Here is a 26,005-nt window from a genome sequence, read left to right as displayed (position 1 = left end):
TTTTATTTATAGGTGCCTTTCAAGGCACTCAAGGACACCGTACAGCAAAAAAAGCAAGTCAGTAAAATGCAAATCTTTGCAAAAACACAGACATACAGATCAAACATACAGTCTAACAAATCAAACAATCCAGTCATTAAAAGTGATTCTAGCCGGATCAGTTTTAATCTGAGTTTTAAAGAGGGAAAAGGAATCCAGCTGGCGAATGTGAAATGGTAAAGAATTCCCTAATTTTGCCGCTGCACAGCTAAAAGCCCGACCGCAGAATGACCTCAACTTGAAATTTGGAGCTGTCAATAAATCTGTAGAAGATGATCTCAAGAACGTGAAGGAACATACAACTGAAGAAGATCTGAGAGATAAAGAGGAGCCAAGTTATAAAGAGCTTTATTGGTGAGCAGCAACATTTTGTAATGGATATGATAACGAACAGGAAGCTAATGCAACTGGAAAAGAGTTGTTATATGATCCGTTATTATTATTATTATATGATTGTACCACCACAGTACTATTTCAGACGTTTTGAACGTTGAACTGTTGTCATTGCATACAGGATTTGACATGTATTTACATACTGTATCAGCGTAGGACTGGAAGCAATGGAAATATAAGCTAATACACCAACTACAAGGTAGCATGATACCAAAGTAAAGCTGAAATGGATTAGCCCTCGGCTAATTTGCAAGCACAAAGCTGTGTAATAAAAAGGGATGCTATACAAGAGGACCAAACACATTTGCGTCTTGAGGTTGCAATGATTGCTCAAGGCCTCCTCTCAGGTTTATTTGTTTCATCATTGCACACCTTTAAATTTCAGCTGCCTCTGAGTTTTGCTCCATATACTGGCAAAAGACAAAGCTTTGCATTCAGAGCCGTACAGGCAGAGACACCGTTACTGTATGAAGCGTGTTGATCAAGGACATCGGTTGCATTACCAAAGCCTGCCAGTTATTACAATGCAACAACTGAAGTAGGCTTCATTTAACACTAGAGTCAAACTTGCTGCTTATCTTGTGGTCAGTGGATTGTGACAACCTGTGTTTACAAGGCCAACAATGGGTAGATGTCCATCTACATTGGTCAAACAGGTTATACAAACCTTCTTCATTACTATATCAGACATCTGTATTAAGTAGAAGCACAGAAGAACAGTGAATAAGGAAACATTATGTTAACAAAGATAGATTTTTGCAACCCAGAATCATTGTAAATACATGACTTGCAGTTTTGCCGAAATGTAGGCAGAGTCAAGTCACCTTTATTTAAATAGCACTTTTTACATACAGATTGTTTTAAAGTTAAAAACCTGATAGTAAACAGCACCTTTAAGGCCCGTACACACCGGGACGAATTTCGCGCGCGATATTCGCCGACGTTTAACGCCTCGTGACTAAACAAAGGGCGCCAATGTGAGTGTGCACACCAACGCGAAAAACGCCACGCGTAAAAGCGTAAATTTTTTTTAAACGCCTCAGGTTCGTTTTTTGGGTTTGACGCGCCGCGTCAAAAACTATCCGACCAATGAGATTGGCGCTTTTGCTCACGTGTCTGGAGCTTCTGAAGTTACAGTAAAACACAACTTGGGGGCGCTCAAACACAAAACGGTCTTGCCGAGCACACATACGTAACAGCGAAGAAGATAGACGCCAAGTAGCAACAGGCACTGCCGGGAAGAAATGACGAGGAAGATGCAAGGCAAGATGAATGTAGAGCTGCTGGTCTCGTTGGTGTCGGAATAAAGAACTATATGACAAACGCGACTGCGACTACAAAAATCTTGTTAAAAGAGAACTGTTATGGAGTGGTATTGCAGAGTATAGACTGTTATGGAGTGGTATTGTATTTCTGTTTTACATTAAGCGCCATCTAATGTCAGGGAATGAATTTGCATGTTCACTCGGCTCATCGTCAGCGAAAAACGCTTGGGTGTGAACACAAAAAACGCGTTGAAAAACGCTGGCGAATAACGCGCGCCGATATTCGTCCCGGTGTGTACGGGCCTTTACAGTGATAACAGGAAAATAATGCAACAAAGTTTGTTTCGGCTGTACAGCAGATATAGAAGAAAATAATGTCAATATGCAAAAACTTTACTATACATTTCACTGCTTTTTCTCATCTGAAATGAACACTAGAGGCAGTAAAACACAGACAACTTTTGTTCCTTTTCACATAAATTGATACTGTTATATATTATAATGTTATGTTATGACCTTAAAACACTTTTACCAAAGCACATGGTTTGTAAATGAATGCATCTGAACGTTTGCATCTCTTAATCCACTTAATATGTGTGGCTCTTCTCCTGACATGTACTGTAGCTCACCTGGTACAGCAATACACTTGCGATGTGGAGACTCGGGTACAAGTCCTGTGAAACATGAGTCACATCAGTCCACAAAAGAGCTCAAAGCCTACTAGAAGGAAGTTAAAATGGCATGGTTGCTCCAACAAATACATTTTTATTACATGTTTGCTTTATCTCACACTATCGGTTAAGTTTTGGGTAGGACTTAGTGTTAGTGGTACGTTCATTTCAAACGCCCCACTCACTGTTTCATTTCTGAACTGTGGTGATACTCACAGCTATTAACATAATGAAACATTGCCACAGTCGTTGAACTATTTAGGTGAAAACTGAACGCACTATTTTGCACCAGTCACTAGATACATTTCAACATAAATGTGCTTCATGCGACGCATTATAATAACACAACTAGTTTGTACCCAAAGTAACTTTTTTTATGACACTGGACTATCTAATAAATCCTGCATCTGCAATGGAGAAAAAAAAAGAAAGAAAAAAAAAATGATATCGCTGTGAAGTGCTGTATTTAGTGCATTTAAAAGCTGTCCTCCACACTCCTATCAGAAAACATGACCGAACATTGCTCCACAGTCTGAAACTTGCAAATAATACTGGAGCTTTCATTTTCACAAAGATTTGTTTGAACAAGCTGTTGTTTGTTACCATTGTCCATGCAATCTCTCTCTCTCTCAAAAAAAGTATTATTCTTTATAATGTTAAGAAGATAGGGAGTCTTGCATGAATAGCCTTTTTGGAGCCCATTTTACTTTCATAATGAGTGACTGCAACAAAACTGTGGTGTGGAAAATGATTGGATTAGTTGGCCTTACATATCAGAATAGGTCCTGACCTGGATACACATTCTCTGTTTGGCTGTTGGTTAACATTGTCCAACAGCTTGCACAGCCTACGTGACATCAATAGAAAATGAATACTGTTGTCCAAGTTGATTATGACATTGATTAACATATGAAGAGTTCAGATGCAAAAGCCTCTAAGTGCCATCTGAAATTTTCTTCTAGAATGATCATTTTTTATCAAGCTTGTATATTTAAATTCAGTAATTTAACTTAAATGGCAATGAAAATGACCTATCAATGGTCATTTAAGTGAAATTACTGAACTTAAATATACAAGCTTGATAAAAATGATCATTCTAGAAGAAAATTTCAGATGGCACTTAGAGGCTTTTGCATCTGAACTCTTCATATACAGTGTGAAGACGTTTACAATACAGTCAATTGTGATTTAATCTTGACTTAAATGTGCAGTGTGTGATTTTTAGCGGCATCTAGTGGTGAAGTTACGAATTGCAACCAACAAAAGTTACGGTGGCCGTCAGGAAAAGATGTCGTTGTCTGAGACAGCAGAGAGTAGCCAGTTCAGCAACGAGGTTTCTTTACAAAGATAAATTGAGAAATGATGTTCACTTTATTATTCAGTAAAACTATGTTATTGCGAATATTATTGTAACTTGTTCATCATTGTGTCAGTGTTTTATCCGCTGACTTCAGCTTGCTTTCTTGCACAAAGAACAACATAGTAACGAAACGTGTTTGTCCGTTTAGGGCCACTGTAGAAACATGTCGGACAAACACTTGTGTGTAGATAGAAATGGCTCATTCTATGGTTCATTAAGATCTTTATACACCACTGAAAACATAGTTATGTATATGATAATGCATTTCTATCAACAGATCCTCCTAAATATTGCACAATGCACCTTTAAAGTGTGGTAGTTTCACAGACCCTGTCATTAGACATTAAACTGAAGAGAACTAAAAGAGAATTACAGGAATACTTCTGCTTCAAAACAGAGCCATCAATGAGTTCAAAGAGTACAAAAAAAACAAGAGGGATGCTGGGAAAGAGAGGGAGCATGGTACACTGAATGCATTATTAGCGGAAATCTGCTGCATGTGCGGAGGGGTGGAACAAAGTGAAAAAAATAAAGTGAAATGTTGAAAGTGTAGTGTTAAAGTGTAGTTAGAAACGGTTTGTTTTTGTTTATGTCTTTTTTTCTGTGTGCATGTGAACACACAGTAAAGTGTAACCTCAATGTGCTATTACATTTACAAATGTATGCATTTGTCAGACGCTTTTATCCAAAGCGACTTACATTGCATTTTAAGGTACACATTTACACTTTTATCAGTACTCGTATCATTACACTCTTATCAGCACTCTTACACTATTAGTTGAACATAAGGTCACATGTCATGAAGTTAAAATTTATATTTTCCGTGCGATAAATGAAAAACAGACCATCATAATGAAAGTGTGATTGAAGGCATTGCATTAACACAACAAATCACCTTGAATCTTAGCGTTAACAGTTTCACTAAACCACCCAGACCTTCATTCATAGCTGCATCTATTTCCCCTTTCTTTTTTTTTTTTTTTTTTGAAGTCTGAGGATCCTGGGTGATTGAATTTCAACCATAATTCAGTGTAAAAATGCAAGCCGCTTGTCATGTGATGTGACTTCTGTGTTTCACAATATTCTTTCATCTCAGAAATGTCATGACTTAAGGGCACAGCGACAACATATTCGTTACAAGAATTATACATGGGAGTTAACGTCAGCGTGTTTTACATCATGTGTCTTGTAAGGTAAATCAACATTTTTAATGGTTTTAAATGTCTTCAATATGGTGTGAATGCTGCACATGAAAACTAATGAGGCCGTTAGTTATTGTGTTTCACGAGAGAGAGAGAGAAGTAACGAGCAGGAGTTTTCCGTCAAAACACTTTGATCTGTCTTTCAGAATTATCAGAGGAATCAAACTAACCAAGCAATCGCTTTACTTGCAGTTGTCTCTGCATATCAAGAAGCAAGTACTTTATCATTAAAAAAAATAAAAAAATAAAAAAATACCTTAAATCAATTACATGGGCACAACAACAGCATGAACCAATTGAACAGAAGATACGAAGTCAAGAAAATAGTGTTTGGGGTTTAACCCAGAATAAAGTGAAGCTAACAGTGACAGCTCCATTGAAGATCCGTGAATGAGAGGGGACAGGGGAGGAATGAGACCATCAATTCAAAAGCAACTGACACACTGTGAGTCTCAAGAGAGAAGTAAAGAAGTGTGTCTTCTAAGATCTGACACCGCTTGCCAACCTGAAACAGATCTTAACTTTACGCCTCACATTATGTAGTGTAGTGTATTTTATTCTAAAATGTCAACAAGAAAAGAATATTAGGATGAAATTAACTGAAGTATTTACATAGAATGTTTAAATGTTCAAAAAAAAGTTTTAAATAAAGTTAATATATTCATATAAACAATGATGTACACTAGTATGTACATAGTCTATGTACAGTATAAGATATAAAGTTATTATTTTATTTTTTGTGATCATTTTATTATTATTATTTACATTTACATTTTTGTCAGCATTAATGTTAACACTTTATTTTGATGGTCCTTCAACAGACATTCTACTGACTATAAGTAACTATGCATGTACATGTCAATTTATATAACCCTAACCTAATAGTTTACTAATACTCTGAGAGTTAGTTGACATGTAAATTACTTGGTTAGTAGAATGTCTGTTGGAGGACCATCAAAATAAAGTGTTGAAATCAATCAATCAATCAATCAACCAACCAATCAATCAATCTGTAAATCAATCAGCCAACAAACAAACAAACAAAGAAACAAACAAATCTGATTCTATCAATCTTGTAATATCAATTTAGGATCCTGACATTTTTGTTATTCTCCTAAATGGTCTACCAGCTCTTCCTAGCTTTACCAAGGAGACATGCTCTGTCACCCATCTAGATCCTGCTGAGACCATGATGAATCCTTAGAAGTGGAATCCTTCCAAACTCCAAAGATTGTTCCATCCATCCATCCATCCATGTGAATCCACTACTAAACTGCATATCAAATTTTCACAGGCTACTTCCCGTCCATCAAACAATCTCTTCCCCTGAGTGGGCAGTTCTTGGCCAGAATAAGTGGGACAGACTTTCTGTTGTTTAGTCAAAGGTCTGGTTATGCAAGACTAGTGTGCCACCCACTAAGCCACAGCTCTAAAACACTGTGTGTGTGTGTGTGTGTGTGTGTGTGTGTGTGTGTGTGTGTGTGTGTGTGTGTGTGTGTGTGTGTGTGTGTGTGTGTGTGTGTGTGTGTGTGTGTGTGTGTGTGTGTGTGTGTGTGTGTGTGTGTGTAGATAGTACTAAATCTTTTCAGTCAGAAAAGAGTTTCTTGTTGCTTAGCAAAAAAAGAGCCTAAATGTCAAATGATGTGAGATATTGCAGAGATTACAGGAGTGAGTATGAACATGTCTGCACAGCGACACACACACACACATAAACAACCTGAGCTTCTTTCTCCCGCTATCTTGTGTGCCGAGCTCTAAGTGTGTCAGACACGTTGCAAAACCAATTACAGGTATAATGTTATTAGCTCTGCCAGAGTAATTCAGTCCAGTGGATTTAAACTCACAGGCACCCTCGCGAACACACTCAGAGCCCAGGACTGCCACATTACGTTTGGCAGCTAGCAACCCAAAGCCTGATTTGTTCTGGCTCTCGTTCCTTCACAACTGGCATCCTTCCCTTGCTTCAACCTTCGCTCCACCCGTCCGGATGGATGGAGCGGGACAGAATGAGGCGGGAGCTCATCCATGTCCAGTGACGGTTTAATGATGTCTGCTTGGTTACGTTCCACTTCCCATCACACACCCTCTGTGTCCGGCTCTTTTTAACCGTACGATATTTACACACATGGCCGAGTGTTTCACCCTGCCCTGATACCCTTGAGCAGCTTGCGTGGGTTATATGAAGACTTAGGGCAGGATTGAGAGATAACACAGGTTAGCATTTATGTGCTGCGGATAATGTGTGTGTGTGTGTGTGTGTGTGTGTGTGTGTGTGTGTGTGTGTGTGTGTGTGTGTGTATCTCTGAGTCTGGAGTCAGGTTCTGGCCATTGAGGGGTTTGTTGGATAACACTGCGGTCAAGACCCAGATCAGTATCTCACGGTCTTGATAGATCACTGCAGCTTTTCCTGCTCTGCTCATATATGTGTTGTTTCTCCATGTGCTGGAGATAAATGGCATGTGCAGTGCACATAACTTACACAGTTTGATGCATTTCTGAAGGGGAACATAATATGTGGCTGGAAATAATAAGGGACTGGACTTTGGTTGGATGGTTTTATCTAGGGCTAGGGAATGTTGTCATCAGTGCTTCAATTTTACAATTGCTCATAATTTGTCCAAGACCAAGAGATGCAAAAACAGTGTGTTGTTCAATATTATAATTATGAGTTTTTTTTTTGTCATAATTCTGACTGCCATAATTGTACTTTTTGGTAAAATAATGATGACATTTTAAGTCACAATTTTGACTTTTTAATTTCATAATTGCAACTTTTTTTTTCAATTTCGACTTCTTTTAATCTCATAATTATGTCACTTTTTGTCATAATTTCGACTTTTAATATTATAATTTTTATTTTATTTTTTGGTCAAATTTCTGACTGTCATACTTTTGACTTTTTGTCATAATTATGACGTTTAAGTCATAATTTTGACCCTTTAATCGCATCATTTAGACTTTGTCAATTTAGACTTTTTATATCATAATGTCGACTTATTTTTAATCTCATACCTATGACTTTTTGTCACAATTTCTACTTTTAATAAAACCTTTTGTCAGAATTGTAACTTTTTTTTCATAATTCTGACTGTCATAATTTTGAAGTTTTAATTTCATAATTAAAATTTTTAAATCATAATTTTGACTTAGTTTTTCCCCCTTTATGTTGCAGAAATGGGCTCTCATACAAATATGCTTTGGCAGCTTGAAAAAGTTAAAAGTGATTTTCTGTTTTATCAGTTTTTTTCTGGGAAAAATGGGAAATATTAGCTAAAAAGTACAGTATGCACACACACACACACACACACACACACACACACACACACACACACACACACACACACACACACACAATAACATATGGTCAAATGTAATGCTATGCTGCCTTCAATATTCAACAAATTTGACTAATTAGTCTTTATATATAAGTCTTTTTGACAAATCGTGTCCTATTAAAACAATTACAAAGGAATCACTCGTGCCAACTCCTCCTCCAGTGCTATTAACTTACGAGGCAAACATCAGTCCTCAAAGGATATGCCAACTGGAGGTAAACACGCTCTTTTATTTGTGCTTTTTCACTTTCTTTTATTCTCTGTCACTTTGCTCTTGTTTGTTTTCTTTGTTCTTTTTCATCACTCACTAGAAATGTGCAGTGGTAAAGCTGAAAGCCAGGAAGGTTTTTTTAATTTTTTTTTTATCTTGCGGTAATTTGCCTCAGATCAGGAGACATGAGCCAGAGACGGAAGTATACGGTTGTTAATTTTATTCTTCAGGGAATTATAACCAGCACACTATGTATTCGCAAGCGTCTTCCCAAGGGCACAGTGTTCTGCAAAATATGCCTGGACATAAACAAATATCAGAGAATGTAATTGTTGCTTTTCCAGATGAATTGCAAGTGATTATACCAACCAATTAGCCCCGCTGACCCCTGCCACGACGTGACGCCAGCTCGCCCTCATGAATTCACTTTGTTTCTTTATTTTTTCAGTTGATGTCATCTTGAGAAAAGCAAAGGAAACATCACTGCATCACTGCTAAACATTGGCCTGAGACATTTTCAGTTTGATCCAGAGATTCCTAATGCAGCACATATATTAAAATGTTAACGGGATGCACATTTGATCTATATGACTGCGTCCTATCTCAAGTAACTCAGCGTAACTGCCCTGTGCAACGACAAAAAAAAAAAAAAAAAAAAAAAAAAAAGTTCTTCCTCTCTGATTGTATTCAAATACATTCCATTCCATTTGAGGAAGTAGCATTTATTTGGCCCACCTTGTCAAAGTGCTGCATCTAATCATCAGTTTGTGCAGTCTATCTCTGCCAGCTTGTTATGCGGCATATGATTTGACAGTCAAAATCAATGCCACTTAAATGGGCGGTGCGATTTTTCTGAAGGCCCGAGCCTCTGGTTTGCCTCCTCATATATTGATCTCATCTATCTACTGTGATTCTGAGGATCTGTTGCCCTGGGCTTCATGCTCAACATTAGCATGCAAATGATGTTTTGTTCTCCTGAATAATGCTCTGCCTATGCAGTCGGCCAGCAGTTTGAGGCGTCATGATAGAAGGATGCATTCTTGTTTATTGGAAAATATGTTACTCATTTATGTTTCTATTAGTTATTAATTGTGATTAAGGACACATATATTATGATTTTAATGTTTAAACAATAATAATGTTAAAATGATATTTAGTAATAATAGTGCTAATGATAATTATATATTTAAGAAATATTTGCATATATATATATATATATATATATATATATATATATATATATATATATATATATATATATAATTTATATTCTATATAAATATAAATGTTTTATATATAAATAACACATTTTCCTTAAATATATATACACAACACAAACTTTTATTTTGGATGACTTACTTTTACTTTTAATTGTGATTAATTCTTGCCCAGCACTAAATAATAATAATAATAATAATATAATTTTAAAATGGTATTCAGTAGTAGTAGTAGTAGTAGCAAAGAGTATAGAAGTATCAAGAGGCGAAACTCAATAGAACGTTCCATTGCAACAAACTCACCCATGCGCAGAGCTGCAGCTCCGCCATCTTGGACTGAACGCAACACAGATGTCATAGAATTGAACGATACCGGTTCCAATTCAAAAGCGGTTAAGGGAACTAAATAGTAGTTTCTAGTTTTTAATATCTCTATAGCAGACATCCCAAGTCTCCCGGAAGTTCCGGGAGTCTCCCGCATATTGATAGCGGCTCCCTGATGCCCGCAAATTAGCTAAAATCTCCCGGAATCTAGAGCGAGCAAGAGCGCACAGCTCCAAACCGTGTAGAGCACACGGCAGAAAGGGTGAGGGTTAGCGAGAGACCTTGCGTGTGTGTGCTAGTGAAAGTTTGGTACAACGCCCAAATACAATCTTACTGAAAGCTCATTTTTTGAGATATCAACCTAAAATGTGGAACACAACTTGTTCAGATTTTTTGCTTTCATTTTCTTGCAGTTATAGAGTAAAATATATTTTGTAATATATATATATATATATATAAAATATAAATAATTATATTTTTAAATTTGTACATTTTAATAAACTCAAACTTATATAACTTGTTTTCTGTTTCACTTTCATAATTTATTTCACTTCAAAAATAATCTGGCAAATGTCTTCTTTAAAACAAGACCAACCATAGGTCTATATTCTAAAGCATTCTTGAATTACAACCATTTAAGTTTGGATAGTGATTTTCATGTTTATGCGGTGAGTTAAAGGGTTAACTTAGTGATAACAATGAATTAATAAAGCGGTCATTTGCCAGGTTAGGTGTTCATATATTTCTGAAAATATGCGATTTAAAAAGCCCATTTTGAGTCTTGACTCAATTTCGACCAAATACATAACGTTAGCAAACTGGTACTGCGGTTATGGGATAGATTACATTAACGTTACAGCACCTGTTATCGTTGACGTTAGCTCACTTTAACGTTAATAAAAACCTTTTCTACTTTACCTCTCTGGATCTCTTGGGGAATCTATTAAATGCTAGTTGATTGGTTGTACACTGGTGGTTGTTGCATTTGATGGCAGAACACTGTTTTCTTTGTTTCCAATTATTTCCAGACATAATGTTAATGCTGTATACGGTAGTTGTGCTAACGGTAAAGCCGTTGGTTCAGTCCAAAATGGCGACAGCAGCGCCATCTATCAATTGTTGTCAAAACTGCAACGGAGTTTCACCTCTTGGTACTTCTATACTCTTTGGTAGTAGTAGTACGGTCCCACTTTATTTTAGTTGCTTTTAATTACTATGTATTTACAATAATAATAATAATTGTAAGGTTTTATTGTGTTTATGTAGTTTTGCACAAAACTGTTGCTATATTGAGGTCAGGTTTGGTGGTAAGAGTGGGTTAGGATGTAAGGGAAGGGTCAACAGTGTAATTATAGATTTAATTACATGCAGGTACTTTTTCAATATAAGTACAATGAAAAAAAAACGAAAAAAACAAAACATGTATGCACACATTGTATCAAATTCTTAGTTTAATTGTTATTACATAGTAGTAAATCAGTTTATTACACAGCTCTCTGAAATACTTGATTCTGATTGGTCAGTCGCGACATTCCAAGGTGTGTTATTCCCTGGCTTGCAGTCACACATGACAAGTTACTCTATTATTTAGCAATCATCTTTCAAGACTCTAAACTACTCAGCCTTATCCGGATGCCACACTAAATTATTGCATGTTGTCAATCATGTTTGCTAGGATAAGCAAAATGCCCATTTCAAAGCATAATATTGATTTTTATTTTTTTTATTTTTTATTTTTTTTATAGCAGAGACATTCATATTCTGTTAAATATGGAATGCTTTGATGTCTTCAGTTGTTTGCTGCTTTCTTATTATAAGTAATCATCTTTATCAAATGCAGTATGTTTTTCTGCTGCCTTTTTATAAATACCTCAAATGTGTTTGTTTTCTTAATTTCATATAATTTAATATTCTCTCACTTGTTTTGAAATATAAATCATAACATTCATTCCACTTACACCCACCATATCGCTCCACTAGAATGGCTGGTGCATCTTTTTAGCATATACATACACACACACACACACACACACACACACACACACACACACACACACACACACACACACACACACACACACACACACACACACACACACACACATATATATATCACATAGCCAATAACAACAGTTGCACTGACACAAACAAACACCCACAGCAAGCAAAACACATTTTGTTGGTGACCTCAAAAGTCGCTGAGGTTTAAACGTAACAAAGCATGAGCCGAAACAGCAAAATCTAATTAAAGATCGTTAATGAGACACACATGATGAATTGACCTGCAAGAGTTGGTCGCCGCCCATATATTAAAGTTGATTTCGTAATGGCCGCCCGCGTGTCCACATGAAAAGACACTCAAAGGTCAGAGCTGGCGTTCCAGAGTTTGTCGGTCCGTATGATGATGTTTTATGAGCTATAATGCTAATAATAATGAAAAAATGTTTATCAGTGGCAGTGCTTATTAGTCATGTTAATAACTCTTGCTTGAGAGAGTTTTATTTGGAGTCGAGGGATGTCCCACAGGACACTTGATTAATTAGATCAAAATGTTTAATTGAGGTGCTACAGAGAAGCACAGATGCTTATCACAGCATTGGAGGAGAGCAGATCAAGAAGGTGTTTTACTGCTTTATCTCACCCTGTTTTCCATAATGATAATCTTCAGAATTCATTAGCACAGGAAATTAATACAATAATTGGACTGCTTGCTAATTTTGCAGGTGGTGATAACCCAATATACTTCCTGACCCCGGCATAAAGAGAAGAGGTTTATTAATGATTGACTTTACATTATGCTGATTATTACATGGATAATACAATTTTTTTTTTTTTTTTTTATCTTATAATTTTTTTCATAATTTCGATTTTTTTATCTCATAATTTTGATTTTTTTTTATCTCATAATTTCGACTTTTTTTGAATCTCATAATTTAGTTTTTTTCTCGTAATTTTGACCTTTTGTCAATTTTGACTTTTATTCTCACAATTAATACTTTTAATCTCGTAATAATGACTTTTTATATCATAATTTACATTTTAAGTCATAATTTCGATTTTCAATCTCATAATTTAGTTTTTTTCTCATAATTTTGACCTTTTGCCAATTTTGACTTTTAATCTCATAATTAATACTTTTAATCTCATAATAATTACTTTTTAATCTCATAATTATTACTTTTTGGTAATGGGGATGGGCTGTCATATAATAATAATACATAATAATAATTTGTTACATTTATATTGCACTTTTCTGGGTACTCTTAGCGCTTTACATAGAACGGGGGATGATGTGACGGCAGCCATATTGCCCCAGAACGCTCACCACACACCAGCTTACTGGTGGAGAAGAGACAAAGTGATGAAGCCAATCAGTGTATGGGGATGATTAGGAGTCCATGATGATGGACAGAGGCAAATGGGCAAATGTGGCCATGATGCCGGGGTTAAACCCCTACTCTTTCGAAAGACATCCTGGGATTTTTAATGACCACAGAGTGAGTCAGGACCTCTGTTTAACATCTCATCCGAAGGACGGTGCTCTTTGACAGTATAGTCAATCTATCCATCCATGTATAATGAAAGTAAATGTAAACATGCTTGAGTTTTTTTCTCTTTTTTTTCTTTTTTTTTTTCTTCTTCTGGATTATGGGAAACATTACCTTAAAAGTACAGTATATGCACTAACACACATTTCAAAAATTCTATGGAAAAGTATACGAACCAGGGGCATTTAGCTTACCTTTTTCAGTGTTATGATTTGCAATGAACTAATTCTTAACTTATATACTATTTAGGACAGGTAGTATGCAAATTTAAACACAGCCTCTGTCTCTCTCTACTTCATTACTTGCATTACTCTACTGAGTCTATTGTTGTGAATAAACAAATAAAACAAAATAAATGGATAAAACAAAAAGACACAATATTCAACTCAAATATGACAATCCTGAAAATGTGGTATTAGTTTACACATTGTTGGTAGTAAAGAACATTTTCTTAATCAGTATTTTTCTTTTAGTATGGAATGGAGCAGCTTTAATGTATTTTGCTGTATCAGCATTTGACTACCTAGGAACTTGTATCTCAAAAAGAGCTCATCAAGTTTGATCTTAACATGATTTTAGTGTGTTTTACTCTTCTTGAGCATTCAGTCAGCTGGAAAATGTCATTTTCTATGCAACACTGACTATAATAATACACGATGGAGACAGACTATCAGTGAAGAGTTTCTGTGAAGCGGCAATGACGGCACCAAAATTATACAGTATATTAACAATGCTATGAGCATGTATTGTACGCTTTTATTATCATACAGTGTATCTAATGACAACGCTGTCCAATGAAATTAATATGTATATGTGATTGTAGGCTTCCTGCCCAGAGGAGGCAATTTAACCTTAAAATAGAGCTAAATTTGAAATTATACAAATGGCATCTCATTATTCCATTCAGTTCAAGATTGGTTTATTAGATGAAAAGCAATACCAGAACATATATGTTTCAGTAAGTCAGCTTTGTTTGTGTGAGCGTGTGTTTCTCAGTCTTACGCAAGTTAAGGTTGACTGCTGAAAGCATTAAAATCATTTTCCAAATGCAACCCTTATGATAATATATTACACATTTATGCACTTGCATTATTCTAGATCTGCAAAACAACATTAGCAATGATGAAAAGCAGAGCTTTTGATGACAAGTTCAGTTCTCCTCTCACTTTTTCACATTTAAACATGGGCGTAGGTTTGATTTTAATTGCAAAGAGGCATGAAGACAACCTGGGAATGTATATTTTTAAAACAAACCAGCGATTAAAAGCAGTGAATCACCGGACCTTTATCATTTATTGATTTATGATCATTCGAAATGTTAGTGTTAAGAAAATACAATTAGGCCATTAAAATAAGGAAAATAACATTAGTATCATCATACCATACAAATATTGAATTGGACCGCTGCCCTATTCTGCTCATGATATCCGAGGTGAGGAACATATTGAAAAACAACAACAACAAAAGTGATTATAAACTGGTTATCTTCCCTCCAGTGAGTTGTTAACTTAAAGTCAATGACTTCAACACAAGAACTGGATCATTATACAGGCTTTTGCACTGGAAGAACATTTTCATTGTATAACTATTGGTGGAAGTCCCCGATTTTAGTTATAGGAACACCTTTTTGGGGGGACTACATTAGCTCAGAGTAGGGTCTAACCCAGCACAACAGGAACAGCACTACGTTGATTGGCCGAACGCATGCCATACGAAACACCAATACCTGGCATTTTCAAAAAGATCACATAACTTACACATCTACATTCAGTTATCGCGAAACCATTGACTCACAACAAAAACACAGCTCCGATCACGGCGTCCTTCATCCACCAGTTGTACGTCACTTCAGAGTTCCTACTGGCAGTGCAGATGCAACCAGGAAAATGGCACCTAGGGGATCATTTAGTTCTCGGGGGACCGTCCTGGTGACTAGTTCCTATAACTGAGTTCCTACCTGTTGCAAAACCCCCTTATGATCATGAACCCTCTAATCAGGCCAGGTCACCGTGATTTTTCCAAGTAAGAGATGTTACCCAAACAACATATTTTGTTGACCTCGAAACAACATTACTATCCTAAAATGTATTCCTAACCTTATCCCTACTCCTAACCTATCCCTACCATTCAATTATCCCTAAAATCAGAGGGAAAAGTCTTAATGAATGTAAACAGTTGGGAGAAAATCGGATGTGTGTCAGATCTATGCATTTGGTCTTAAAGTGACAGGATCTTAATATATCTGCTGTTGTCTCATTAATGTTAAAGGACAAAAGAAAAACAAAAAACCCTAATCTGCTCTTGACTGAATAACTTCTTTAGCTTTAATAAGGATTATTATGTATTTAATTATTAGTATTCCATACAGGAATACTGTTAGACATACCTGAGATCAGTTTATTTCATTTGTTTTATATTTATTATATTGCATTTATTTGTTCTTGTTATTACTGACTGTTTACTTGTCTATTTAACATTATGTCTTAAAATACCATTTGTTCAAGTATTTATTTATTTAGTTTTATTGTTTGTTTGTTTGTTTGTGGTGGGACCAGTGAAAGTAAGTATAACCAGTAAATTCCTTAGCGTTGAGCTCTGTTTGTTTATATATTTTCTTTTAAGACCTGCTCCTTTTGCTTAAAAAAAAAGTTTTAAAAAAAGTAAAAAATGTGAAAGGGAAAAAAATGAAATAATGTTTAAACCTTCCAGCACCAGGAATGTCAATTGGCCCACCTTGCATCTGAAGGCTGGAGCCGGGCCTGCTTCTAATGCTGTGCCGCAGAGGACAAAGCAGCACTTGAAGTCTTGAAAAAGAAAATGTTGTATCTTATTGTGGTCCTATTGTAAGCAAATCATTTTTTTTCTACAGAGAAAAACAGACTTGAAAACTTTGAAACCTTGAATAGACTGAAACTTTGGCAACTGGATAATACCAGTGGACTCTTTTCACACATCCAGGGTTCTCAGAAGTGGAAATTGTTATGGATAAACCTCTCTAGTGGTGAATGGAAACTACAACAAATACAATTTGCATACAATGTATGCATATAATGGAAGTATATGTGGGTTATTAAACTTTAAGCATGATTCATAGCACGTCTCACATTAAATTTTTTTATTTTTTATTAAATATCCTGTTTCACATCAAAATGACATATTGTGAAAGTAAATGTGGTTTAAAACGGCAATTCACATTGACTTTAATGATGTGAAATCAGTCATACAAACACTGGATTGTTGGAAACTCAAATGTGGAACAATAATCTTAACTCAAGTGTATCCGAGTGCATTATTTCTGTCAGAGATCTGTCTGTCTTCATTTCCCTATGATTGCTAGCTGTCTGCGTGTTTGTTTAGAGGATCACCACCCACTTAGTCATGGGTCTCGACTCCTGCTGTTGGAGCGAATCAGACGTCAATGCAAATCCCACAGTGAGATGCGAAACAACAACACAACAGACAGGTTACAGGTCTGGGAGAAGGAAAAGCACAGGAGAGGGAGAAGAGAGAGGGAGGAGACTAAAATCATTGGTCACAGGCCACTGGCAAATTGAAATCTAAGCAATTTGCTTAATAAAATTAGCTAGGTCATTGACTTCCTTATGAGAGGTAGTTTGGTTAAAAACGCACAAACCCACAGAGCATCCGTGCATTCTTCCACAGGTATCATCTAGTGGAGGACAGCATCTGTACAATACACACATAAACACGTACCTGCCCATTGATTTCAACTGGCAGAGCTTCCATAAGCAGCGTGGATATCTGGAAGATTTAGGGAATGTGCGATACGGCAGCAGAGGATGACCCTAAAATGGCAGAGGGGTCTGGTTTGGTGTCAGACGGCCAGACGTCTCCCTCTGTAAGATCTCCAGAGACTTTTGAACTGGCCCAAACTGGGGACGGTCTCCCAGGGGCCACCATGACCCCCTACAGCCCAGTGCGGGCTCTGCATCAGCCCTGCTGCTGGGTTCTGCTGCTGATCTTGCTGGTTCTCTCTCTTCTTTTCAGCTGGGCAGTGGTACACCTCAGCTTGGGAGCTCGGAGCAAACCCTTCAGGATTTCTTCCAGCTACAACCAGCCCGGAGACATGGAGACAGCGACCTATGACCCCCGCTTCACCACCAACTGCACCATAAGTGAGTGCTTTATCTCTTAGAAATGTTTCAGATTCTGAAAGTACATCGTGTTTTTGTTTGTTTTTGTTTCATGCTAGTAGACTTTGTAAAGTTTTTCTGTGATTTGATGTCTTTGAAAACTTAGATTTGTACTCCACAGTCCAAAATCTATTATAAAAACAAGCCTACTCTCTGATCTAAGTTTAGTTTTTTCACTGTCATATACACTACCCATCAAAAGGGCTTCACCCAACCCCTATTTGGTGGTGAACATGATTTAACCAAGTATAACATGTTCCTGGATCAATAGCTTTGTTGATCCTGGAACAACATTCTAATCAACCAATCAGATTTGAGTGACAAGTTTACGGATTATGTTGTTTAGTCTTACAATCAAGTTTAGATGCTTCTACATCAGTGTTATTCACCTAACCCACCTCTGATTTTAAGGGTTAGGTTATGGGTAGGGTTAGGTTTAGGGATAGGGTTAGGACTAAAGGATCAACTACATATGTTAATCCAGGAACTTAGTTATTGGCCCAAAAAGTACTTAATATCAAAGAATAACAGGTTCTGTGATTGTTTTTTATTTTTATTGTTTTATTTTTTTATTTTGTATCTTCTGCTTTAATATTAACATGATCAAAAGAGAAAATGGTTTATTGGCTTTTGATTTTCAGAAGGCAGAACTCAAAATGAGACTGTGCTCTGTTTAGTTTCTGTAAAACCTCATCAAGTCATAAACTTTCAATATAAAATATTGCAAGGGATTGCAGGGCAGAAAATTGCAAAGCAAATGTGTTTCGAATTATTGCTAAAGTAAAAAAAAAAAAAAAAATCATATCATTTTTTAACCCAAATAATTTTGCAAACCTTTCAATCAAAGGTAGAAAATTGTAGTGCAAGTTTGGTGCCCAGAAGCAATGCGATTGCCTCACTGCAAATCTTTGTACAAGCGTATTGCATGTATTTTTTGTTTTTTAACACTCAACCTATATAAGGACAGCAACTGCCTCGTGCTACTTCCTCATTTGAACTACAACATTTACTATAGAGCATTCATGCTTTTTAGATCAACGGCAGCAACTAGATTTTTTCCTCTTTCTCCCTGTTTTAATTTTCTCTTTTTTCTGCTCTGTGCTTCCTGATTCAATAACTGGCGGGGAAATTGCCCATGTCTGACCGCAGGGAACAGAACGCTGCTTGTCATGCAAATTCAGAGGCAGACAGATCTCTAATTGTTTCAGGGTTGTGTAGCTCGGTAGCCCAGATTTTTTTCCCCTTCTTTTCCCCCAAACAAATCCCTCCGGGGGTCACTACGTTAGACAGGCTGTTCTCGTCCTGAGGCACGCTGTGTTCCTCTGTTCTTGCTGCTAAATGCCCTCTCTCTCCAGCTCTAATCCACCCTCGCTTGCCATAATAGATATTAGCAGATTGACATGCTTCACAGCGTAGCTTGCCTTCCTGAAGCACCTGCCACTATAGCTTGAATTACCTGCCACCCCAGTGTGTGTGTGTGTGTACATGTGCGTGTGTGCAAGAGAGATGTGGTTGATAAGGCTTGAAATTTCCCTTAATGAAATGAAGTAATTGCTGTAATCAAAAGAGCTGTAACTGTGACCCTTTTGCTCTATTTTTGGCATATCAGCTTTGCTAAATGATCTAGAATTAACAGAAGACAAAATAAGACCAAAACAGTTTTATGTTTTTTGAAGAAAGTGTGAGTGGTTGAAAAAACTCTAAGTTGTGGGTGGTTGTTTGCATGAAGAATTCAAATTAGTTACTGAAGTGTTGTGCGTGGTTGTGGTGTTGAGCGTTGCCCTGTTAAACTAGTATTTTTAATAAAATGAAAAACTACGGCTTCAGGGCTGCTGTCAGAGAACCAGTTTATTGGTTTAGTGAGTACAATATATGCATTCACAGACTGATTATGTTCTTAAAAAAAGAAAAAAAATATAGAATTAAACATTAATTATCTGCATGATTTGCCTTTGATCATGACAATCAACATTGATGTAAAATAAACTTAATACAACTTGTAAGTATTGTCTTTCGTAGCTGAAATGATCCCATCAAATATTAAAAGGAATATAGACCCTTAACACTTTAAAATTAGAGATGTCCCGATCAAGTTTTTTTGCCCCCAATCCGAGTCATTGAGTGTTGAGTTTCTGCTGATACTGAGTTCCGATCCGATACTTGTGTAAAATCAGTGTAATGTATACAGGGACAGGCAGAGAGTTTCTCGGGGCTCAAATGTAAAAAAAAAAAAAGTATTAAAAAAAAAGGGGGGCATCCATCACTACCTGTCATGATTGCAGGCAAAATGGATGTAAATTAGCTATATTAATCCGGCATGTTCACATTAGTATTTTTATACGGTTGTTCATTAATGTGCATTATCCCTATTAAATAAACAGACCAATAAAAAAAAGAAAGTACTAGCGCATCTCTCCTGAATGGGTTCTAGTATGTGGCTAAATGTAATGCAGTTATTGGTTTGTTCAAGGTACGAGCAAGTAATAGTAATAGCGGTGCTTGATTTTGGCAGTGAAAATAGATATTTTTGGTTATGTATGTACACTGCTCACGGTGCACATATTTGCTTTCAAAAGCTCTGTCACCTTATCTCAGCAGAGCTACAATGAGCGCTGCCATCGCCTCAGACTCGAGACAATGCGGAGGTGTAGATCATCCAATCATAAAACGTTAACTCACTCCCTGTTTGTTGCTGTCTGAGTCAGCTGCTTTTTGCTCCCTCCAGCGAAACCTGATTTTGATTACACCACTATCATAAAAACGTGTCTAGCAGACTGAGCCCAGTTTTGCAGAGGTTCATGAGCTCCATTTATATTATATATCCATTTGAGTTATCCTCTCCTTTTTTCCCCCTTTTCTTGCGGAACAGTAGTGAACGGCCACTGCAGTGCCTTACTGTGAGTGCAAAGTGAAGGTGTTCAATTTCCCATCGTCTCTCGCTGTGAGTCATATGACTTCAGAGAAAGTGTCCCTGGGTCGATTCTTTTTACCATCACTTATGTAAGATGCTTATAATTAACTAGTTTAAATGCACTGAGAAGTGGTCGAAATTATAACTAATTTAGTTTAATTAAAGGTTGCAAAGATTATGGGTCACGTACCCCTTTTTTATATAAATTTGATTAAGCTAACATAGAGTAAGACAGCGATATCATTTTTAAGTAAACGAAATCCAAAATTGCCCCCTATTAAGCTATTTGTATATTATGACATGATTAAACCTCTTCTGATGAGCGTAAATATCATAAAGAATAGGAAAAAAAGACTAATTAAAATAATTAAAATTCTTAAAATAAAAACCTTAAGTAGTTTAGCATAGTCTTTAATATTTCTAAGATAAATAAATGGTAAGAGTTTATTTTAAAGTGACTGTGAAAAAAAGTTGCTGCCTTAAATTTTTAAGTTCAATCAACTTGGATGTTTAAATTACATTAAACTGACTTTTAAAAAATGTGTGAATCTTGTATAACTTATAAAAAAAGTAGAAAATTGCTTAACTTACGGTATTTGGATGAGTTAAAGCAATGTGAAAACATGTTGTCATAACTGATGGATCATATATATTTTTTTTTTTTACAGTGTAGTTAATACATGTACTTACTATAGTTATAACAGTAAATTATACATAATTACAAGTCACCAACCCTAAACAAAACCCTAACCCTAACCGTAACTCTATAGTAAGTACATTTAGTTAAATAATATTACTCAGTACTTATTTGAGTAAGTACAATTTAAGTACATCACCTTAAAATGAAGTGTAAACAAATAAATATTTTAACATAACTTAAAAAAGTTTGTGTGTCACATCACATGAATCTGGCAAACAAAAGTTTTTTAAATATTAATAAGCACTGAAGTAGTAACCTGTCACAATCCCTGTTCTGTATCTTGTAAGGATTTTTATTTTGAATTGTATTCTTAGTTCCAATTGTTTCTGTGTTCACTTCCTGTGTTTGGTTCCTGTTTTGCCTTGTTCCTTGTTTGTTGCCATAGTTACCCTCATTAGTTCCCATGACATCAAATTACCAACACCTGTCCCTCATCAGCCCCTTGTTACCCTGTCTATGTAAACCTCTGTGCTTCAGTTGTTGTTTTATCAGCCGGTGCTCCTTTATGTGGTGTTCCTGTCATTGTTCTTCTGTCTGCTGAGTTTATGTTCTCTGTTAATACACTTTTGTGCTTGCATTTGGATTCTCTACCTCATCCCTGCTCACATGTTACATAACCAAACAAATCAAAGTATAATATCAGATAAATCTGACCTCTTTTGAGAAGAATTCTTCATGCCTTAAAATAGCTTGAATGTAACTCTACACCCTTGCCTCATTTGGTATACAAGGTAGTTTGTGACATCAGAAACATCAGTGATTTCAAACCGTGTTTTTGAGACTGTCTTTGGTTCACTGCAGTTTTAAGGAGAAAATACTCAGCAATTGTGTTGGCTTAAAGCATATTAAAAACACCACATAGACATATAAACAACAATAAAAACTTGATTTTCACCACAGGGGGACTTTAAAACCTTTATTTAATACTATTATTATGTGTACTGTCACACATATATATAGATGTAAGGATACATTTTACTTGATGGTCACGAACACCACGCATCATAAGTCATTAAATTGAAACAATTTTGAAAATGAAACATTTTCCAATTTCTGATTCTGTCCCACGTTTTTTTGTTTTTTTGTAATTGAATATCTTCGATCAGACATCAGATTAGGGAAGTTAAATGGGTTGTGGATGTATGTTTGATACTGCTTTTTGATACTGCTTAAAATATCAATTATTATTATAACTAGTAGTTTATTTCATTTTATTGAATTAATCCTTTAAATAGTGGCCAAACGTCTCAGATGATCAATTATTATGTTATTCAATTATTATTATTATTAGATTGTCAGTCATCTCGCCAACATGTGGTCCCTCTATTAACCACGCAAATGAAATTCTAAAAGATGACTGCATGAATATTGATTTCTGAGTATATAGGGAGAACATGTGCCCAAACAACTCAATTTCCCTCGCGGCATTTTTATTTGTCATCAGCCATTCAAGAAAACAGGCTGCATCTACTCATTCATTTATTATAGCAACTGGAACCCATAGGGGCTTGGACCAGCAGCCTCCTGTTCCCCAGTCTATATCCTTCCCCATTAAGCTGTGCAGCTGTCAGGGTCTAACATGGTGATGCTTGCTGCTTTACAGCCTGGGATGGACCGTGAAGGTGCGCCAAGTCTTTCCCCCAACCATCAATCATTCAGGCCCATGAGACTGAGTGAGTGAAATGAGCTGTGCCATGAGCGGGCGAGCAGTGAGAATGCGAATCCCAGGAAAAGTCCAGTGGGGAGGACGCTTAGTGGTTCTCTAGTAAGACTATCGTGTGCTGAGGGACGTGTGCTAAAGGGCTCAAAGGAAGCTTCTTCTGACTTTCTCAGCGGACGGGCATTCAAGAGAATCCTTTGGCAATGTTGATTTGATTAAGAAAATCAAATCACAAGATGTAAAAAAGTCTCTGATGTCCCCAGAGTGTGTTTCTAAAGTTTTAGTTATAAATACCTCATAGATATTTTTTTATAGCGTGTTAAAATTGTCACTTTTTGAGTGTGAGCAAAAACGTGTCGTTTTTGTGTGTCCCTTTAAATGCAAATGAGCTGCTGCTCCCGGCACAGAGGGCGGAGCTTCAAGAGCTTGTGTGTTAGCAGCTCCGATTACCTCACACAGACACACACTGAAAATTTCAAAAACGTTTAGCCTTTTATGGTCAAACAGGAGTCGGACAAAGATGGAGAGACTCAAGAAGTGACAACATGTAGAATGCAATAGGACATTTCTGAAAAGTTAGTTGATGAATTTATGTTGTTGGTGTGGATTTAACTATCTTCTAGTCATTGATAAATCATATAATCTATAAATCGTGTTCCCAGGGGCGGGGTTTATGTAAATTTTAGGGTTAGTTATGTCAATAACCCATGAAGAAGCTCATTGTAGTCCTTACTAACCATATATTGTAGTCCTTAAAAAGCGATTTCTGTCAAAGAAAATATCTCCCTTTGCTTTGAACTTTGAGTGTCATAAATTTGCAGATGTTGTTTATGCTCAAACAGCAACATTACACACTAACTAAAGTAAAAAAAAAAAAAAGTGAAATCATAATCAACCACCCCTTTAAGTAGATCCATTAAATGTATAGTTAAGTTTTGTGCAGATGATGTCATGAAAATTATGATAATTGTTGATGATGAAGAAGGTCAGAAGCCAGAGCAGACTTCATCAGAATATCCTTTGTGAAAAATAAGTGCGCTTAATTGTGTTGAATGTGCATTTGTAGTGTACTGCAAATCTTAAAGGTTTTTTTTTTTCTTTTTTTCTTTTTTTCTTTCACTGACATGTGATAATATTATGATATTATGATAATAATAGACCACTTAAAGGAACCGTATTTAAGATTGTGGCCAAAACTGGTACTGCAATCACTTTCAAATTACCGTAGAGCGGTTCCTTTAAGTGTACTTAAAGAGAGCACACTTTCATGACTATGTTTCTTAACACAATTAAGTAAAATTTGAAAATGTGTATTGTGTGTATTTCAAAAGGCATTGAAATGTGTGTAGTGCTTACGCAATTTCAGGATTTATAAAAAAAAAATAAACTAGGCATAAATGCATGCACATGCCAAATGGACAAGTGTGAATGCATCTGGTTTATAAAACCACATATGTAAATTTCACTTCTCCCAAAATGTCAAAACATGAACGTGTGAGAGCTTGTTATTGGCTATATGACATGTTATAGCCAGATATGACATCGCTACTGCAATGCATACGCATCGCCGCAGATGAATAGCGAAGTATCTCTTCAGAAAGCCGAAACTGTCTCAAATGACGCTCAAAACACATTCATCTTCATTAAAAGTACTGAGAATAAATGATCCTACCAGTGCTGATGCCGCTTTCTCTCTAATTGTGATCTTTGATCTTGAAATTAGCTGATGATAAATAAAATGCAGCTCATATCTGTTGCTTTCGTTGACATGAACTCCAATGATTTTGCATTTAGCGCGGGAATTGAAGGTCAGATTTATGTTAGTTTTGCAGAGACACATTTATGTGGCCAAGTGTAAGTGCAACCATTTTAACAAATCAGATCAAAAGAAGTGGCCAATTGACTGTTAACTTTATTAGGAACTGCATCATATAATACACGACAAGGACAATAATCTGACCCTTGCTGTTAGCCGGTCATAAGTGACATGAGTGACTTAAATCAAAGACATCCAAGAGCTCCATTAAAGTGATATCATCTAATAATGATGGAGGTATTTGTGCACTTTTTTTTTCTGTCCATCCAAAATTAATAAGAAGCGATATCTTCACCATAACTCAACAAAGTGGAACAAACAATTCAGCTTGAGAACGTCATCAGCCACATAACCTCACAATGCGCTTGCTGTCAAATATCATTGCAGCAGCCCAGTATCATGCGGACAGGATTTTATTTTCAGGATGGCTGCTGTTTCGGCTCTTAGACCAATACAAGATCAATTGTTGTACACAAATCAAATTTTAAAAGCCAGGAAAGTATTTGTGATATTTTCCTTTCATTTACCAGCCATTAAAATGTCACCGTAATAAATGTTTAGCCCACTGGCCTGGCCCAACTGTTTGTATAAATCAACAGTAGCAGATGATCTTGGACTGAGCTTTGCTTTAGGTACAGAGCATAAATAGTGAAAGAAAAGTCTGAAAAAATAAATAAATAATAATGTGAAATTTTACAAACAAACTACAGGCCATGGGGGTCTACAGATTGTCACTAAATTTGTAATTCAAGTCATGAATTGTAGGGCCATTCACACTGACAGCAATTTGCTGCGACAAAGTGACTGGGAATCATTTATTTTCAATGAGAGTTGGCAATCTGAGGCCCATCAGCGAGTTGGTAATGTGAAAGAGTTTAGACAGAGTTCAACTTTATGTACATGTACAAGTGATGCGATGTGGCAACTACCAATGGGTGTGCAGAGAGGGAATTCCTTTTGCGTATTTGTTTCTGTCGTTCTTGTACCATTTGTTAGTATGTTAACGAAATAATGTTGTTTAGTGAGATACAAAAAAATACTAATACTAATAATATAAATGTAAAAATAAATAAATAAATCAACTCCAGCCTACAGTCAATTAAGACATCTAGGAAATGTATTCCTTTCAGTCCACTCCTATCTGTTCTTGTCCCATCTACACCAGCCCTCATCCTCTCCCACCGTTCCTGCCCTGTAGG

General features: G+C 36.3%; 1 protein-coding gene across 1 annotated transcript in view; it reads left to right on the top strand.

Moving 5' to 3' along the window:
* Positions 1-26,005, top strand: part of alk (ALK receptor tyrosine kinase) — a 465,705-nt gene that overhangs the window by 356,210 nt on the left and 83,490 nt on the right. Inside the window, exon 5 of the mRNA XM_082143697.1 lies at positions 17,574-17,701. Within this exon, the coding sequence (XP_081999823.1) occupies positions 17,574-17,701 (128 nt within the window). The remainder of the gene's footprint in view (positions 1-17,573; positions 17,702-26,005) is intronic.

The sequence above is a fragment of the Leuciscus leuciscus genome, assembly GCF_965113295.1.
Source record: "Leuciscus leuciscus genome assembly, chromosome: 17".
NCBI lineage: Eukaryota > Metazoa > Chordata > Actinopteri > Cypriniformes > Leuciscidae > Leuciscus > Leuciscus leuciscus.
Note: the sequence above shows the minus strand (reverse complement) of the source record. Positions and strands in the feature narration are given on the sequence as shown.